Below are 19,077 nucleotides of genomic sequence, written 5' to 3'. Positions count from 1 at the left end.
TGCCTCAGCGTGCGTGTTCTCCGGGGCGCTTGTCTCGTGACTAGCGGTGTATTTTGGGGGGCGGCTGGCAGGTCATCGCGTCAGCGTTCTGGCCCTTCAGAAACGGGTCGTGCCCAGCAGAGATGAAAACGAAGCTGGGCGGCGCGGTGCGGTGCGAGGGAGGTTTTAACTGCGGCGGGTGCAAAATAACAGAGCGTCCTGTCATTGCAGAGAAACCAGATACCAGTGTCGCAGCCAAGTACAAGCAAAGCTTTAGCCTCTACTTCTGAAGGCTGCTTGAAGCTCAGCCTGGAGTCCTCTAGTGTGCGGTAGCGCAATGGCCGTGCGATACCCAGAGCACCACACCCCTTCTGCCGTGAGCAGGCTGGACCCAGGTTTCCTAACTTTGAGGTCACAGTTATGATCTCTTTGAGCAGCAGGAGGGGCCGAGTGTGGCAAGAGTGCATTTCAGAGCTCGTGAGCATTTGTTTGCGTGTTTGGAATGTTTTGTTAGTTGTTCAGCATGGTTGAATGAACATAATGATTTAGTTGGAGTGGGTTAGAGGGACTGAATAGGTAGAACTTAATATGAATTTGAATGTTCTTGTATTTTAATAGCTTTAAAGCTCATATCCCAGCTTTTCAGATATCTTTTTTTTAAAGAATTAACTGTTTTTTCTACCAGGCGTTGGCAAATGGGTCTAAATAGAGAAGCATTAAAGGGGATTTTGGAAGGGAGGCAGGGCAGAGAAGCGCCTGAGATTAATGACAGCCCATCTTTCCCACTGCTTATTCTCAGCAGGACCTGCCTTCTGATTCTTGCTGTTTGAGCAGGTTCGGTGCTGATCGTTAAAACAAATCAGTAGGAAAGCATGTCTTTGGGATTAAGGTCACAACCAGAACAGACGGCATCACAGAGACAGGTTGATCACAGAGGCTTTCTGGTAGAAAGAGAGGAAGGGACTCAGAGGTGATAGGTAATGGCCTTGTCAGTGTGTCTGCTGTGCCATACCTGAACTGCACCCTCTCCTGCAGTGACTCCTGGGTTAGAGGACCCTCCAAAGCAGATAGGGCCTATGGCCGTAATAGTGGCTGGCCACAAAGCCAGCCCTGCAGATATCTGCCTCAACAAAAAGAGGGGAAAGAAAGCTGTATGCCTGGGCTGCTCCAGCAGTCCTGTGTGTTCGGAGTGTCTTTAGCAGTGCCGTGTGTGTGCTGAATCCTGGGAGTAAGCTGGGTTGGTTTGTTACCTAGGTGAGGGTGTGCAATTGCATGCTTGATGTCTCTCATTTACCTGCCTCGTAGGAGCAAAACCTACTGTGCCTTTCATTTCTGGGTGGTGAAGACATACTTGCTTTTCTGATTTGCGCTGGCAAAGTTCTGGCAAAGACAGTCTGGTAATGGAACCCTTAGCTGGTAGCAGTCAGGGACAGCTGTCCTTGTTTTGACAGGTTGAGGGTCCCATCACCTTTTGCTTTTAACAGAATAGCAGCCAGCTCTCGCATATGGCTTCCACCCCTTAAAAATACTTTATATGTTCACAGAATTTCGTGTGGTTTCTAGAAATAGAGACCAGTGTGTAGGAGCTGAAGAAACCTGCCCCAGCTTGTAACAGGTTATTATTAGCACTGAGTGGGAGCAGAGTCTGGCTCTGGTGATAGCTCCCACTTCCGTCTATTGTCATGTCTGTGGGGGCAGCAGCTTCAAAAGACACAGAACTGGGAGGAAGAAAGATTCCTCCTCTCTTCCCAGGTAAGGCTTTAATAACAGGAACCACCAGGCCTGAAGATTTTACATTGAAGTTTATGTGTATAAATTATATAACCAGACAAGAGGATGACATTGTATCTTCAACAACCGTCTTCTGCTTTTTAAAAACCAAAAATGATTGGAGAAAGAATTAACAAAGACCTACTAGTGTCATAGAAAACAGTCTGTAACTCACAGGAGCCGTGTGGCTCCACAGAAAAAGTGATCACAGTATTATCTAGCAGTATAAAAAAATTGAGCAAACAGAGCTCGGGGGAGCGTCGTATTTCTGAGGTGAGACACATGTCAAAGCTGCGTTTCTGATCCTGTAGGATTTTGCAGGCACTCTGTAAGGCAACGACAATTCTTGGCTGTTGTTTTTAGCCTTTTCTACCCATAGTTTTTGGTGGTAAAGTTAGTCTCTGAGAAGAGCTGACACCAAGCATGAGAGAGACTTTGAACCCCCTTACAGCACTCTGTTTGATTTCTGGGGAGAAAAGTCTCCTAATATTAGTGGCAGAGCCAAGATCACAGTAGCCAGTCGGAGGGAATTTCTCTCACGAGGACTGGGAAAGGTGGATTAGTTCAGGCTGAGGGAAGGCACAAAGAAAAGGAAGGTCCTGCTCTTTCACATGGCAAATAAGCCCACGGCAACTGTCATGGCTAGGAAGCCAAGCGCCAGGATCCACCGCACCAGGGGAGTTGTGGGCATCATGTCTTTGTGTCTCCCGCTTGTCTTCTCACTTTCTTTCCCAGGTGCTGGACCTAGATCAAGCAGGGAAGGAGAAAAAAAAAAAAAAGGTGGGTAAGAAGAGGGTGAGGCAAGAAGCCGCTGGTATCGCTTGCTCTCCCCACTGCCAGAGCAGACCCTGCTGGCGTTGTCAAGGGGAGAGGGAGGAAGCCCAGGGCTTGGTTGGGCTGGGGGAAGCGGCAGCAGCAGGTTCTGCTCTCCTGAGGTCAGTGAGGAAGGGAAGCAGCAGGCTCGACCTGGGAATCGCAAAGGCTCACAACCTCCCCTGCCTGTATCTGAGTACCTGCAAGCGCTGGCCTCTTCCCTTATCTCCTTACAGGCTTACAAATGCACCGCCCAGTTCCATCAAACCCCTGAGGTGTGCAGAAGACAGCCAAATACTTAAGTCAGAATTTTAAAAGGCATTTTGTCTCCTGCTTTTCATTGGTTTGATTCGTAGGCATCGAATGACCTTAAACAGTCCTCAGCACTCCAGGTAATTTTCTCAGTGTAACTTCAGGATGGGATTCCTCATCCAACACCAAACTTTTCTGAAAATCTTACTTTTATGAGCATATTGGGAAAGGAATGGCAAAGCTTCACAGAGAACTTTTTCTCACTTTCCTAAAGAAGTTGCTTTAAGCTTCATTGTCTAGAGATGTGTAAGATGAGGTCTGCTTTATATTTTTTGCCACAGGAAAACTGTGGTTCAGTCCCGTATGCACTGAAAAATCTCCCTTTTTGTTTCAGAATCAGTAGGTCTTTATAAGGGCTTTTTTGTTTGCATCACACGTTATCAGGGAAACCACTCTCCTCTGTAAACATCTGAGCCCACTCCTCACTCAGTCACAAGCCTGACTGAAAAGGGATTGCTTTGCTTGCAGCTGCTGCTCGGGCTTCGCCCAGTTCGGGATCGGCCCTTGCCAGCAGTGGAGCTTTGTAAGTCTTGCAAAACTGATGGGCAGCCTGCACATCCCCACTTCCCAGCTGGTTACGTTGCACCATCCAGAACGGTGTTGACTGCAAACCCAGCACACTTTCAGGAGTGCTTTCAGTAAATGCTTCTGGAAGGCAGGAAAGTGACCAGGGGGAGATTTAATCCAAAAGGACAGGCTGTTGGGATAGGGATCTGTGTCTGAAAGAAACTTCTGTCAGAATCACAGCACCGTGGCTGATCCGCTGGGCCCAAAAGTGCTGCCTTTAGTTCTGTGAACTCAACCAGTTTTCCCTGTGGTCAAAACCCATGTGGCGAGCAAACCTTGCCCTTGTTAAAGCCTAAGAGGACGAGAGGGGAGTCTCTTCTTGTAAAGCTCCCTCACTGACACTATTTCTGGATAGCCCACGTGTCATCCTTCCTCAGTCGTGTCTAGAAGGAGCTTTGCACACACCATCGCACCTTGCACTGCTGCTGATGGCTGGAGAAGCATCTCACGCTCATTTCTCAGTGGCTTTTACAAAGGACAACAAAGGAAGGAAAGCAAAACCACAAAGGGGCAATGTTAAACACCTGCCCTTGGAAGTGGCTTACCGTGCTGGTATGACCTGTTCACGTTCCTTGTGCGAAGCTCTGCCTTCGGCTGCATGGGGTGATCATTCTCCTGGCCCTTAGACACCAGCTTCTGCAATGCCTCAAACACCTGAGAAGAGGGAACACTGTCTCGTTAGGTGGCCACCTCTTCCCTGCCCCTGCCCCAGGCACTTTAAGAACTAGAGGAAGACAGAAGCCTTCAGTCTAAGTCTCTTGGTACTTTTTGCACAAAACGTAACCTGCCTGTGGGGTCAAGAGCATGTCTTTCATGCTCCTTGTTCGCTTCACAGGTTCTCTCAGAAGCTTCCAGCTCAGATATTGCCCATCTGAAGGGAGGGAAAGCAAGGTACCTGTGTGGCTAGTAAGCATGCACAGAGGACCTGTGGAGCTGTACTATAGAGGTAGGACAGATGGGTGGTGATCCCCTCTCCCAGTATAAGCCCTCATTCATATCTGAATAATGGTGCATGGAAGAGACTGAATTCAAACCCTGAGGGAGGAAGAAAAGCTTTTTGGAGACCAGCCTTTTACTAGGCTGCCACGTTGGACAAGTGTAGCCATCTGACTAGCTTGCTCTTCACAACTTCCCAGAAACTCAGCAACAGAAATACTGGCTTTGTCTTTCCTCTGTAGCTATTATCTTGTTTCAGAGAGGGTGTGGGCAGGCAGGGCTGGCTGGTTGTTACTCACCTGTATATTTAGCAGGAATGCTTTCTTGGCCTCCTCCAAAACTCTTTTCTTAGTGGCAACGTCCATCTCGAGGGCATTCATGCGGGAGCGATAGAGCTGCTTGAACTTGGTGGCATTGGAGACTCCATCAAACGTGAAGAAAGCCAGCCCTTCTCCCGTGCTAGGCAGCTGGAGGGCCTTCTGGGCAATTTTCTTCAGCACCTGCCCCCCAGACAGGTCTCCCAGATACCGAGTGTAGGCATGGGCCACCAGGAGCTCTGGGTGGTTCTTGCCTACGTAGTGAAGCCTCTCAACATATTTCTGAGTAGCCTCAGGACATGGGATCTCTTCCTTCCAGTTGCTGCCGTAGAAGTACTCCAAGTCTTCCTCCAGGGCAGCTTTCCGGTGCAGCTCCACTGGGAAATACACAGGGGCATAAACTGGGTTGTTCTTGTTACGTTCAATCTCTTCCTCCAGAGCAGAGTAGATGAAGTACAAGGATGCCGTAACCAGCTGAAAGAGAAGAAAGAGGATGAGCTACAGGTGCATCTGTCTGTCGTCTTCAGGTTTGGGGGACAAATCCTGCTAACAAGAAAGGCACCTGTGGGCACACCCCGTGTGAGTCAGTCATGCACGACTGCAGTTTTGCAGGTTTCCCATGTGGAAAACAGAGCTGCAAGGTGCAGTGAGACACCTTTAGCTCTTCCCCTTCTGCTTGAGGCAGCATCAGGTAAGACCTAAGCCCTTTTCAGCAAGATACTGGTCTTACCTGCCCTTAAAAGCTGCCGCCTTCACCTTTTAGGTTAAAGATCTTGCAGCTTGATGTATTGGAAACTGGAGCCATCTTATATCATGCCTGGCCTGTTCTCCCTGTTCCCTCAGTCAATAGGGTATTCCCAAAGGTATATTTGCTGGTGCATTGTTTAAATCTGAATGCTTCAAGATGTGGCTTCCCTTGGTGAGGCCTTGGGAGATGATGACACACCCTGTTTATTTTTCAACGTATTCATCCTGTTGGCATCCCACCATCCTGGGAACTGAGACACCACTGCTCTCCTCATTTGGTCTTGCAAGTGGGGTTGCTTCCTTGGTTGCCCCGAGGAGACAACATAAAAGGAGGCTGGAAGCACAGCGTGCCTCTGACAGATGCCTTTGTGAAGGAGTGCTGCGAGGCTGTGCGTTCTCCTCTCAATTTTGAAACCACTGTTATTGTTTTTTTCCCCAGCTTACGCAATTCTCTTCTATCTGCCAGCTTTTCCACGTGGAATAAGACAGTCTAGCTGTATTCTTTCCTTCCCCTGGCATACTCTTTTCAGAGGCTGTATGCATGTGTACAGCCACAGCACCCCTTCCTTGGACTGGAATCCCTTATCAGCAGTAAAGGGTAAAACGTGAAGGTATTGCAGTACAGGTGCGTGGGGTTTGGGGTGGGGGGGCTGGGGAATGTTATGCTGGTAGACAGGAGAGAAAGCAGTTTTCTCTCCCATAAAGCAGTCAGTTCTGCAGTAAAGGAGTTGCCGTTTCAACTTTTCCCCACTGTGCCAGCAAATAGGACTTTGATAAGCACACAGGCAGTGGCTTGGTTGTGGAAACAAATAGTCAGTCTGGGGAGTCACGTATCAGGGTAGATAGATAGGTTTGCCAAGAGAGTAAACAAAAACAGAGGTTTTTAAACAATAACCTGTTATCCAGCTTACTGGAAAAGAAACAAAATACAGGAGCATTGCCTAACAAATGAAGAAAATATAACGTGACTGGTTGTTTTCAGAGGCAAGTAGTGGTTTAATGGGAAATGTTGAAAGCTGTCGTTGCTTTTTAAAACCCACATCACATCTCACTCTCCCTGACAGTATGTAAATATCTTCTGAGAAACTGGGCTGTATTTGTGAGGGCCTGACTTTTTATGTTACTGCCAGCCTGTCTCAAAGTTCACCACCTAACCAATGTCACATTTCTAACAGCAGGAAATCGGCACCTGAGATTAAATTTATGCTTGACTAAGTATCCTGGATGCAACCTGCCAGAAATAAGTAGTCTTTTTCCTGCTCTTGTGGATTTATTTGCTAAGGAACAATTCAACAACAAAGTAATTAAGCCACAGGTTGGATCACTAGCTGTTATTTGCAAGTCCATGCGTCACATCCTATAGCCTCCCAGGAATTTCTGGCCCAGGTGTGTGCTTTGTTTTTGCTCCTGGCTTTGTTATGTAGCTCAGATCCCAGGAATCATGTATCTAGCCAGGTCAGAGCAGACTAATATCTGCAAATGTTTCTCTTTTATCTTAAGAAAAGTAACGAGCTTCTATATGCTAGTGGCAGACATGGCTTGCTCAAACTCAGTCTGCCTCCCTTATTAATGTTCACAGTATCAGCTCTGGTATAAACCAAGTGACAACTGAAACATTGCAAAGGTCAGTGCCAGAGATGATCCCACATACTCACTTTCTCACTATTATTCTAGCTGTAGCTGCTTAGAGTGCTGTAAATTTAGTATTCTCCCTCTTTGGGGCATTTCAGCTGCTCAAGTATCTCCATATAGTCGTATCTCCATTACCTATCGTTGCCAGTAATTAACATGCAGGCATTTATGAGGAAAGAGAAAAGCAATTGCCTTAATCCCGTCAGCTCTTTGTCTTTTTTTATCCTGTTGCAGCTTGGCTGTCTGTCCTGATACGCACAATCCTGCCCTGCTTTCTGCAAGAGGAGCTGGTAAGATCTTGGGATGCTGGAGTTTGATGAAGAGCATGTTTTGCACAGGAGATGCTGATACCAGACAGTTGTAATGCAAAGGACCTCCTTCCTCATGCCGTCCCCATCCTCCCACCCTTCTTTAGACCCTGCACAGCCCCATCTGATCTGACGTTTTATTTCCTGGCGAGGAAATCCCATCCCCAAGTAATGCTGCTACAAAAGTACCTTAAACTCATGGAGCGACACCTGCCCTTTCTGGAAGTTCTTCATGAACGGCGTGTTCTCCGCCTGCTCGTGCACTTCCTTGGTAGCTTCCTTCATCAGTTCTGACAGGTCCCTGGACATGCTGTGGAAGAGCCACAAAACAGAAGGCAATGCTGTCACTCTCCTTTGGCAAAATGGATCTTAGCTCTCCAGGAAAAAAAGGGGAGCCTGGGGTGGCAGGAAAAGGAGCAGAGCATTCCCAAGAGCCGTGGATGGGAATCAGGGAGCACTAGCATCCCAAACGCTGTCCGAGCAAGGAAGACCGACAGACTCCATCCAGAGGTGAAAGCAGGCACATGCCGTTCCCTGCAGAGCAGAAACAGGAACAGCATGCCTAAAAGCAAGGGGAGAAATACAACACTCCTCTGGCAAAAAAATCCCCTCTGGTTCCCATCCCACTCTCACCCTTCAGATCGGTGTGCCTGGGAAGTTTCCATGTTTCTCCACGTCGTTTCACTCCTCCGCTTGCCTGTTGTTTTTTCTTGCTCGTGCTCTCCTCCTTCCCTGCTGCTCCCAGGACAGCGAAGCTCTGAGCTGGGCAGCCCGGCTCAGCATCCAGCTTTATACAGCCAGGCCACGTGAGCGGCCCGGCCGCTGACCTCAGCCTCGGTGCAAACTTCTTGCAACACGATTGCACTTCCCTTCCCAGCTTGGCTGGCAGCCCCTGCTTGCCTGTAGCCCCAAGGGACGAGAAGGAAGTCACCTGATTCACTTTGATAACTAAGCACAAACAAGAGGCTGTCCGTAACTTCTCCTTCAAGGGTGCCTGGCTCCCCAACCCTCTCAGCGCAGTGCCTGTGCTGCAAGAGGGGCTGGCTGTGCGGGGGCTGCAGGGCTGGACGAGGAGGGGTGGCTTCACAGGGCTAGTGCCTGGGTCAGGGTGGGCAACCTCATCTCCTTCCAGCCCAGTTTGTGTCCTCCCTGGGGTGCCAGTAACAGCACCCGCCTTCATCTGCTCTAGCATGGCTTGGGTGTAATCGTCATCTTTCCCATAACTGTGCACATCTTCAGGGAGTCTTTCAGGTAACATCGTATTTGCGGACCGTGGAGTGGGGAGCTCAGCACTACCGGTTAGGAGCATACCCCCTGCACGGCAGGGAGCACCGCAGGCACCCTGGGGTATGTACCAGTCGTGGGCACCCGGAGTAATCTGGCTGCTGTGGCACATGCATGCACCAGCTCTGGTCTGCGAGCACTAGAACTGCCCTTGCTCGGTGCTAGGCACTGGGGAATAAACCCTGTGACTTTGCACAGAGCTAGCACGGGTGTGCCAGCACTGAGGCACAGTGAAATCCTTCCCATGCTGTCTTGTGCATTGAAAAAATGCCATCTGATTTGTGTGGCAACTGGCCCCTGCTGTTACTGTAGCTGTGTACAAGGCAATTTAGGAGAATAGCACTCCATCTCCTAGATACCCAGAAGGCGGCTGGGGTAGCTGATGAACTGCAAAGTTGTCGTGCAAGACTTGGGGGGGAAACTGAAGAAGTCTGCAGAGACTTTCAAAGGCAACTCATTTCTCTGGCTTGAGAAAAAAGAATTGGATAAGGTGCCTCTGCCAGTAGCTGGCTGCTCTGCTGTTCTGTCTGGCAAAGTGGTCAGTGAGGCAGTCAACAGGTGAAGCAGGGCCCTTCTTGTCCAACTGTAGCTGTGCTGGGAGCAGGGCTAGCCAGGACAGATGATGCATTGGCCAGCTGTGCTTCAGAAAACCACACGTTCTGTGCTCAACCCAAAGAGCAGGGTACTTAAAAGCCACCTTTCCCCTGCTGCTGTGGTTGTGAGAAAGCTCTGTGCTGCAGTCGTGCAGCAGGTGGTAGGGAGGCAGAGGCTGGGGAGGTGGCAGGACTGTGGCTTCATCTGTCTGTCCCCTCCAGCAAGTCCTCTCTGGGGCTTTGCTGGTGGCTGCTGCTGTCCAAGCCACACATATCTCCTTCTCATAGCACCGACACCTGGCCACGCTTGGGTTTGATGCTGCAGGTTAAAAAGCTGTCCTGGAGGAAATATGCTTCCGTGCTTATTTTTCAACTCAGGCAGACATCTGGTGTGCGGTGCAGTGCTCAGGAAGGATGACTCAGCGCTTCCACCCTGACTCAGCCAGACTTTTCCTGTCTTGCTTTTGTCTTTTAAAGCCACAGTGCTTGCTAGCAAAAGCTGTCGTGTTCCACTCTTACCCCCATCCCACTGCAGACAACTTGCTGCTGCCTTGCTTGTTTTTCTGTAGGGTAAAATGAATGGGTCCGGATGTCTGCACCTTTGAAGCAACTGTGACAAAGCCCCAGACATCCCCTGAGAGAGGACTCCTGTGCGGAGTCCACAGGAGCACAGGGCTGCATGGCCAGTCCCTCCTGAAAACATTGATGCCATTTTGCCACAGGGATGGCCCTGAAATGAGCATTTCCCTCTGGCATCACTCCTTAAAGCTCACATTTTCAGTCCTTTTCGATGAGTCCTGTTTTGACATGGGAAACTGGAGCACAGATGGAACTTGTAGTTGTGGTGGAAGGAAGTAGGGAATATATAAGGATATGAAAATGAATAATATTATTTATTTTATGAAATAACATGAAAAAAATCCAGCCCTCGAGCCGTGCCCCTCTTTTCATCTCTGTTCTGCAGCTCTGGTAATGCACCCGGTTCCTCACCAAGGACTTTCTGGTTGCTCTCAAGCCAGCCCTTTTGTCCCCTGCCTGCGTGCCGCCTTCCAAGAGGCTGCATGCTTGGGGGCACTATAAAGGTTGTATCCAAAAGGTCCTCCTCCTTCCTTTTCATCCAGGGTTGTGGTAGGTGTGGTTGTGAGACTGGGGAGAAGAGAGAGAAAGGGTGTCTCGTCATGTCACTGCCATTCCAAGTGGGATACTTCTTCCCAGGAAGAAGTCCTGGCTCGTAACCACACTTCCCCAAGACATGGAGTCAATATTCCTCCTCGTGGATCTCGGGGCTTTACCTTCTCCTGGCTGGTCACAAAATATGAGGTCCCTACTGCAGCTCACCTCCACTGTAAGGTTTTCCATCAGTGCAGGCAAGCAAGCTGTGCCCCGTGACTGATTTACGCTGCCTGATCTCTAGCTGGTCAGGGTTACTTGGGAGGGAGCAGCTGTGAGACTGGGCCCCGCTCCCCGGAAAGGCCCAGATGCCCTGCAGCAAGATGGAAGGAGAACTGAAAGTGGGGGGTCATCATCTTTGCAGTTGCTGGACTGAGGCATTTCTGGCCCCATCCAGTGCTGTGCTGCGAGGACTTGTATTGCTTCTGCCGTGCTGTTGCTGTGCAGTGTGGGGAAGATTAATGACACCGAGTGTGCTAATGTGCTGGCAGAGGTTTGTGAGGGAACATCTCTTCCCTGAAGAGAACTTGGGAAGTCGACACTTGGGAGTGATGGATGCATAGGGAACGAGGTATATGCTTTTAGTGGAAGGAGCAATCTGGCTCCCAGGGCAACTCCCGCTGTGTGTAGTGGGCCACGAGAAGGCAGAGGTCAGCCCACATCCAGGTAAGCAGGAGATCTTGCTTGAATTTTGTCAAGGTGTCAGACTTGTGGTCTCCACCATACCTGCCAGAAGTCCTGTTGTCTCCTGCTTTTCCAGCAAGCTGGGTGGTACCAGAGCTACTCGCTGTGAGGGTGATGCTGTGAGGGTGAAGTGCATGGGCCCCGGTGAAACTGCCCAGGAGATTTCTAGCAAAGATGAACCAAATAGCCTTAGGCAAGATACTTGTAATAGTTCCTGCTGGGCTTAAAAGCCTCAATCAGCACATCCCAACCCCTGAGAAAATGCTTGGTCAAGAAATGGTGTAGGTGAATGGTTAACAACAACAGAAGGTTCTGGAGTGGTCAGTGTTTTCATCTGCGATAGGGAAGTGGGGGGAGGGTTCTCCTCTTTATACACTTAACAGCCTGTTCTGCCAATAGATACATGGTCAGAAATGTCTAGTTACACGGGCAGTCACGGAGTGCAGAGTCAGCTCTCCTGAACCTGCGTGGGAAGTGCTGTTCCATGCTGGCCTCTGGCAGGCAGCTCCCAGCAGCTTGGCTCGGCTCGGCTTGGCTTGGCTCGGCTCCGTGGGGAAGGCAGCACCCTGGAAAACCAGCCGTCACTGGCTCGGAGGGGTTAATGGTCTCTCTTGGACCGTGACACAGCAAAATGCAGCTGCCAGCCCAGTTTGCACCGGAAAGCTGACTCAGTAACCAGGACTTGCTGTGTAATGGCAGGGGAAAAAAAGAAAAAAAAAAAGGCTGTGATAACTGCTTCAGTAACTAGCTGAAGGCAGCAATTAGTACTGGAATATGCAGAGATACTCTGTGGGTTAACTGGTGTTTACCAAAGGAGATTGCCCGGCACAGCCCAGCTGGCAGAACTGACTGTGCTCCTGCCGTCAGCATCAAACAATCCAGCTCCAGATCAAAGATGCAGGTGGAAAAAGGGAGGTTGGGAGTGCAGTGCACTGGGAACCCCCGTGGGGAGCGCAGGCCTGCAGCGGTCCGCCAGACTGGCACTACTGGTGCCTTTTGGAGGGTCCTATAGACAGATATGGGGCAAACCCCACACACAGGAACCCTGAAGACCAGCATGGTGGGAGATGGAGGCGCAGGCAGATCTCTCAGACATAAATGAATCAGCATGACAAAAATAGGAAATGCAGATTACAATACATATTTTTACAGATGTATGGATCTGTGTGCCGCAGTGCATGAGCGTCTCCAGCCCATGACTACCAGAAAGGAGAGAGCTCTGGCCTGGCTGGGACTAGAGCAGGGAGGAGGAGTGGGAACAGGGCAAACACCCTGCAAGGCACTTTCCAGCTTTGTGAGTAGAGACTTAGTGTCAGGCAGCGACCTAAAGCATGCAGCAGGTCTCTGGGTTAGGGGTGCACTGGGCTGAAACTTTGGGGCAGCATGCATAGAGCCTACCACGCTCCTTGGAGCTGAGGGGTGGGGGAACAGCCCTGTGCTCTGCTGGGGATTTGTCCTGGGAGCAAAAGGGAGGCGTGAAAGGGAGCAGGGCAGAGTTAACAAATAAAAATCCCATTTGTGTAAACGTTTCAGTCCGTGCTGCCTCCTTTGTTTCAGAGCTACAGACGTGTAAAACAAAGCGTGCTCTGACTGCGGGACAGAACAAACTGTGAAAATCTGGATTTGAAAACCACACATATGCAACAAGGAGGACCTTGTGCCAACAGCTCACCCCCCTTCCTCAGGCGAGGCGGGGGGGATGGAGCTGGAAACCAAGTTTTGCCAAGAGAGTGAGACCCAGGCTCCCCTCCCTCCGGATTTCCAAGCCACCCCTGCGTGGTTCCCTGCCCCCGGGTACGGGAGACGCATGTCCCCCTCCTCCGTGGCGCCGTGCAGCCCATGGGCTGGGGGCAGCTGGGTCTCTTTCTGGAGATTTCTCTGATTTTCCCGAGAAGTGGGACTAGGGCCAAGAGCGGCAGCTGTAATCTCAGGGCGGTGCGCGGAAAACCGCCCCTTGATAAACAGCCTCACGTGGACTCTGCTCCACCGTGGCTCAGCAAAACAGCCCCTCGCCACAGCCCCGAAACCTTTACTCAGCAATATGGGGTGGCCCGGCCTGACCCTGACTCAACAGGACACCCACGTGGGGTGACTCGGCACTAGCTGTGGGGTGACTCAGCATTAGCGGGAGGAGGGCTGCGGGGGTCTGGGGCTGTGGCAGGCGCAGGGAGCCCTGGCAGGACACGCAGCGCCACCGGCAGCAGCACAATGCTCCCATTCCTGCTGTGCTTCCCAGCCCCCTGCAGCTGTGCTGGGCCGGCAGGGAAGGGTCGGGAAAGGTGGTGTTCCAGGCTGGGAAAGCTGCACGCCTCGCTGACCCGGGGGCGTGGAGGATGCTGTGGCCATCTGCCCTGGGACCCGGGTGGTCCCCACTCCATTATGGGGGGAATCAAGGCATGGGAGCGCTGCTCTTTAGGGTGCAGGATGGGCACCCAGCTTCACCGGTGCTGGTGGAAAACACCAAACCCAGGAAACAGGGTGTGTGGGAATGAGGTTATTTTAGAGGCTGGCATGTGGGGCACGCCAAATTTAAGCGGCTTACCCAAGCACACAGAGGGTGTCTGTGGCACAGCCGTGTCCCTCCCTTTCCCCCTCCCTTTTTCTTCACTCCTTACCGAAGATCACTCCTGGGCGGGCTGGCAAATCTGTATTTACACCACCAAGCCACCACCTATTTTAAAAGCGTGATGGCTACACGCTAACAGGAATAAATAGGCCATAGAAGGGTTAGCAAGGATAAATGTTTTTTCAAAGCCCTACATTTAGGGGCACAGTGGGCTCAATGTTGGAGAGCCCCATGCACCACGGTGCTTATGGGCTGCAGCTACTAGTGCAAAAGAGCAAGAACATCCCCCTTTTTGGGGAGGCCTTCCCCATCCTCCTGGGCACCTGGGGAGCCTGGGCTGTCAGCTGTGTGTGGCAGAGACCCCCTGCCCAGTGCCTAGCCCAGCAGGACCTCAGTGCTGTGGTTGCGGCTGTTACACTAAATAATCATTAATAGGCACACCTGTGCGACATGGGATTTGAATTAAAGTGTTCAGCTGCTGGGCGCAGTCTGGCAGAGGTGAGAGGGACTGGAGATGCTTGACATGAGGTGAGCCACCCCCTTAGTGCTCTGCAGGAGCTTGTGGTTGATGGTGTGAATTGCTACAAAAAGTGTTTGCCTGCCCGGAGGCAGTGGGGATGGGCAGAGGGGCACTGCTGGCAGCAGATCACCCACACTCTGGCTGCCCCCACCTCCCCGCTCCCTTTTGGACTGAAATTGTGAAAAGAAGCTCAGAACATTGCCACTTATCTCCCACTGAGACTGGTCTGATATTTAAGGCCCTTCTTTTTTTTGGTCAAGGAGCTAAAAATACCACAGAAGTGCCTTGCAGCAATTTTTCTGAACACAGATTTTCCTGCTGCTCTGTGCTGGTGAAAAGAACCTCCCTTAAAGCTGCAGGAAAGCCATATCCTTTGCCTCACCCCACCATCAGATTCACCTTGTGCCCGATGTGTGCTTTTCTGCCACGTTCGGCCAGGAATGCACAGCACCTGGGGACTGGCATGTGCAGCTTTTCTGTGCCAGGAGGAAATGACTGACCCCCCCTGACAAAGCCCTGCTGCAGCGCCTGTCTCCCCAGGGCTCTTCTTGCCAGGGCTGAGAACCCAGCCTCGCTGCTGTAGATCAAAACACCCCCCTGCCCCCCTGCCAGGGGCTCCCACCAAGGACCAAGGTCTAGCCCTGCAGAAATGCTGCTGGAGACAGTGCTGCAGCAAACTTCTCCTCCCCACGGGGAGCAATCCTGTCCCCTCTGACCCATCTCCGTCCCTCTGACTGCTGGTGACCCTGCCAGGAGAGGGAAGCGAATCTGCCTGCTTGTGTAGACCAAACCCGCTGTGGTTCCCGAGCACCCTCACACACACACGAGGTTTTGCAAGGAGGACAACAGCAGATAGGAAAAAGGAAGCTTTTGCTTGCAAGCCTGTGCCCCTGAGCCCCCGTTTCTTTGCTCACACCAGTCACTGGCACAAAGCAACAGGGACACTTGTTCACCCAACACGCGGCAGAGCTGCTGTGCGCCGCGTGGGATCCTTTTAGACTGGGGACAGCGGGCAAGTCAACGGAAGAGCAATCTCGTCAGGGCTACCAGCACCTTAGCGTCACTCTGGTGCAAGAAATCACCTCTGTCTGCATGGTTTGTGGAATATCTTCAAGAGAAACAGAAAAAAACCCAGACTGGCTGCCAGTACAACTCCTTGTTGCACTGTTGCACCAGTGACTGCTGGCTAACTCTGTTTCCTTGCTCCCAAGCACTGGGGCACATACTTTTCCTCTTGTGTGTTTATGCACAATTTCCTACCCTCTTTTTTTTTTTTTTTCTCTTTCCTCTCTTTTTCTGCTTCCGTTTGCTTATGACCCCACACAGATAAAAATGAGTTCCCTACAGAAATGTTTTCCTTCCTTACAACCCCATCTCTGCTGCTCACTGGGTCCCTGCTGTACGCCCCTTCCCAGCATCTCCATCTGCCCTGAGCAGCACCACTACAGTGATATGAAGGGGAGTGGCTTTATTCTCATTTTGTGAAGGAAGGGGGAACTTTGTTATTCAAAGTAAGCTTTGAGGAAGTTTTGACATGGCAGAGCAACACGAAAATCCTGTGGGATGGGGAGCAGCCTTCCCAATGTACTAGCACTGGACACTTCTGTGCTGATTTGTGAGGTGATGTTGTGGGAAATCAGGAGATTTTTTGTTAATTGCTCTTAAAAAAAAATCATATACTGTTTGGAGGTTAGTAGTAGGTAAAAGAGAAGCATGCATTTTTTTGCCTGTACAAATATGATGCTGGTATGCCAAGAACCACACAACTCAAACATCATGGAAATTCTCATTAACTTTTAGCATATATTTGATTTTTAGAGATGTGAAGCAACTCTGACCCAGTACAAGGAAGTTATGCCTTTCTTCAGTTTACATAGAAACAACTGTTTCTATGTTCTGGGTCATGCAAAATATCTGGCCAGGCCAGGATCCTGTTCCCAGTGTGATTATTAATGGACACAGGTCAAGTGCTCCGTCCCCGCGCCCGTGCAGTCGCAATACCCAGATGGGTGCTCTGAAGCCGTTGCTGTGTAGGTCCACGCTGGGCTAATGGTTGCAGCATAATACTTAGAATAAGGAAAAACTTCGTTTTGTTTCCAGTGGCTGCAGAACCTGCTAAGCTGGTCACTGGGAAGGAAGAGGTTGTCCTCTGTGTTGGTGGAGCTCAGGCTGGGTGTGCAAGGGACCACAGCCATCTGGTGGTCAGAGTGAGCAGGCAGTGTTATTTCTTTTTAAAATAGCAACATTAGAAAACAGTTTTAAAAAGGGAAAGGCATTTAAAGGAATTCTTTGTAGTGGTGTCATTTTATTTTTTCGCAATCATAAAGCAGTTTTTGACAAGGCAAAACACCTGGCCTCTACTTAAAACAATCCCTTGCAGACCTGGCAGGTTTATTTTCCAAGTTCCTCCTCAAAAGAAACCTTGCAAAATTACTCAAGCTATTACTGGTATAATCTATAACAAGTACAACAGTACTAATTTGGGCGTGAAATCTTTCCATGCTCCCATTCTTCATATTTTCAGTTGCTTGAAAAAAAGATACGTCATCCCTGTAGGATAAATCTCTGCGCTGGTGAGCCGCAGTGAAGAGCACTGTGACCATGGTGGGCTGCGTGGCGGGGAGGGGACAGGCTTGCCCAGAGGGCCACGACCAGCACCCTGAACTTCCACCTGTTGGTCATTGCTTCAGACTCACCCCACTTGGCAGCCACTAAAACCCCTTCCCACCTGTTTGTGCTGTGATGGAAATAGCCGCGAGCTGATTTCCCTGTGCTCAAGTCTTTCTTGGGGACGGTCCCCTCTCAGCTTTGCGAGCTCCTGTGCAGGCTGTCTGGGGAGGAAGAAAACAAGGTGAGGGTGGAGAAGGGGTCCTTACCCTGAGGTGGGCTCAGGGCATCCCAGGGGCAGCAAGGAGGAGCTTGAACTCCCCGTGTTTGGGGTACACATTCGAAGATGGCTTCATTTCTCTTTCAAGGAAAGCCGCGGGTATGCACCAAGGGAGCTGGAGGCACCGAGAGCTTTAAGCACCTGCTGAGGCATGAACCAGTGTTCAAAACATCACCAGTGTGAACAGGCTGGGGTCCTTTGCAAGTGCTGCCTGGACACCAGAAGCCCTCCCTTTCTGGCAGAGCCAGGCAGCCTGCGTGCAGGCACTGGCAAGAGGCCTTGGGCATCAGGCCCCTGGCTCTGGAGACCCTTCTGGTCCCACAACTGCAAACCCACCAGCCTGGGCTCCATTGTGCCATTGTGCCTCCGCTCTTGCTTCCTCCCCTGCAGGTGCTCCAGGAGGGGAAGCTCAGCATTTGGCCCCTTTGCCTTTCCTCCTTGTCCTGTTTTTCTGTTGAGACTCGCAGGAGGGGAGCTGCAGGGGCTCTCAGACCTCATGCCTCAGCTCAGAGCCCCGTCTCGCAGGAGGCACCTGCCCTTGCGGGTCTGCAGCACCGGGGGGGTTGGGGGGTTGGGGGGTACTGCGCTGGCCTGTCACTCGTCCTTTGACTTGGAGTGTCCTCCTGTGAGCCACATGCCTAGCACAGAGCCTTTGGTGCAAGCGCTGCGTGCTCCGGCTGGGGTTGGGGGGAGATGCTCTGCAGGGAGCCGTGTTTGGTTCTGGGCTTGCTACAGTGGTGACAGCAGCGGCCAGATCCAGAGCTGCGTGGGCAAATCTAGCCTCTCCACCCGGGTTTCACTTCTAGCATCTGCTGGGACAGGGATGCTTTGGAGATTAAAAACACAAAAAGGCTATTTCAGGAAGCCACGGGTGTGGTAAAAATGGACTGGTGACAGAGGTCTGCAGCTGTGCCACTCCTCAGCGCTTACTCACGTTTGCTGCATGAAACCCTCATGCAGTTGGTAAGGCAGAAACCTGCTGCTCTTAGGCTGTGCTCTTCGGAGGGGAAGTGCTTAGCATGCTTCGTTCGATCAAAGCCCTTCTTAGGCGAGGAGCATGGGGTCCTGTGGGGTGGTGAAGTCCTGCTGCAGAACTGGCTGCAGCAGGGCGAGTAGCTCAGAGATGGAAGCCACAGCCTCCAGCTTCAGGCAGCCTCTAGCAGAGCCACTCCTGGACTCATCAGCAAGATGGGGCAGGGTGGGCAGCTTTCAGGCTCGTTAGGCTGGCCTCTCCCCTGCCCACCAACTCCAGAAGACAGTATGTGCACTCTGGTTTAAGGACAGCTGCTGAAAGAGGGTTACATTAAATATATAATACCATCTGGTTAAGAAAGGAGGGGGAGTCTCCCCTAGTTCCTCCCAGAGGTGCTGGGAATGCAATGGTGATTCATTTTTCCAAGGGACACTGTCCAAGGATAGTATCTGCTGTCCGTCTTGGGAAGCTGAGGAAGACACAAAGCCTCCTCGTGTCCCACGATTGCTTACAGAGGAGGAAAGCCAGCACCGGCTGCCACCAGCTGCAGACCAGCTTTGCTCACAGCTCTTACCCTCAAGCCTCTGCCCCAGCTTGGTACATCTGAGACGGCAGTGCAGGCACCGGAAGAGGAAGGTGCTGAGGTCTGGACAACTTCAGCCAATTTAACTCCTTCCTACAAATCTAGGGCTGAGAGGACACTTTCGACCTGATCAACCCTCCTTTTAATAATCCCTCTCCCTGCTCCCGCTTGGCTGGACACCGGGGGAGTGGCATGGGGACAACTGAGGACAGGACATCCCATGGACACCAGAGCACCCTTTTGTAGCAACTGTATTTCTTGCATGTCTTGAAGAGATTTATGGGCTGCGAGGTGGGTATCGAGGTCTGGTCACAAGGTAGAGAGGGAAAGGAGAGTAGGTAGCTCACCCTCTCGCTATTTTGAGATGGGGTGTAGTCACCTCCCCAGAAGACTGTGCCAAAAAGCAGCGAGCACCTGCCTTGGCTTGCAGCACCCT

The 19,077-nt window shown here is 51.2% G+C and overlaps 1 protein-coding gene across 1 annotated transcript; it reads right to left on the bottom strand.

Moving 5' to 3' along the window:
• Window positions 1-1,762: 1,762 nt before the first annotated feature.
• HMOX1 (heme oxygenase 1) lies at window positions 1,763-8,174 on the bottom strand. The gene is made up of 5 exons (XM_080392890.1): window positions 8,015-8,174; window positions 7,571-7,691; window positions 4,677-5,168; window positions 3,987-4,095; window positions 1,763-2,493 (listed from the first exon to the last, which is right to left on the bottom strand). Exons 1-5 carry the CDS (start codon window positions 8,044-8,046, stop codon window positions 2,357-2,359), a joined length of 891 nt encoding a protein of 296 aa, XP_080249016.1. The 5' UTR covers window positions 8,047-8,174; the 3' UTR covers window positions 1,763-2,356.
• Between the last annotated feature and the right edge of the window lie 10,903 nt (window positions 8,175-19,077).

The sequence above is a fragment of the Falco punctatus genome, assembly GCF_963210335.1.
Source record: "Falco punctatus genome assembly, chromosome: 6".
NCBI lineage: Eukaryota > Metazoa > Chordata > Aves > Falconiformes > Falconidae > Falco > Falco punctatus.
Note: the sequence above shows the minus strand (reverse complement) of the source record. Positions and strands in the feature narration are given on the sequence as shown.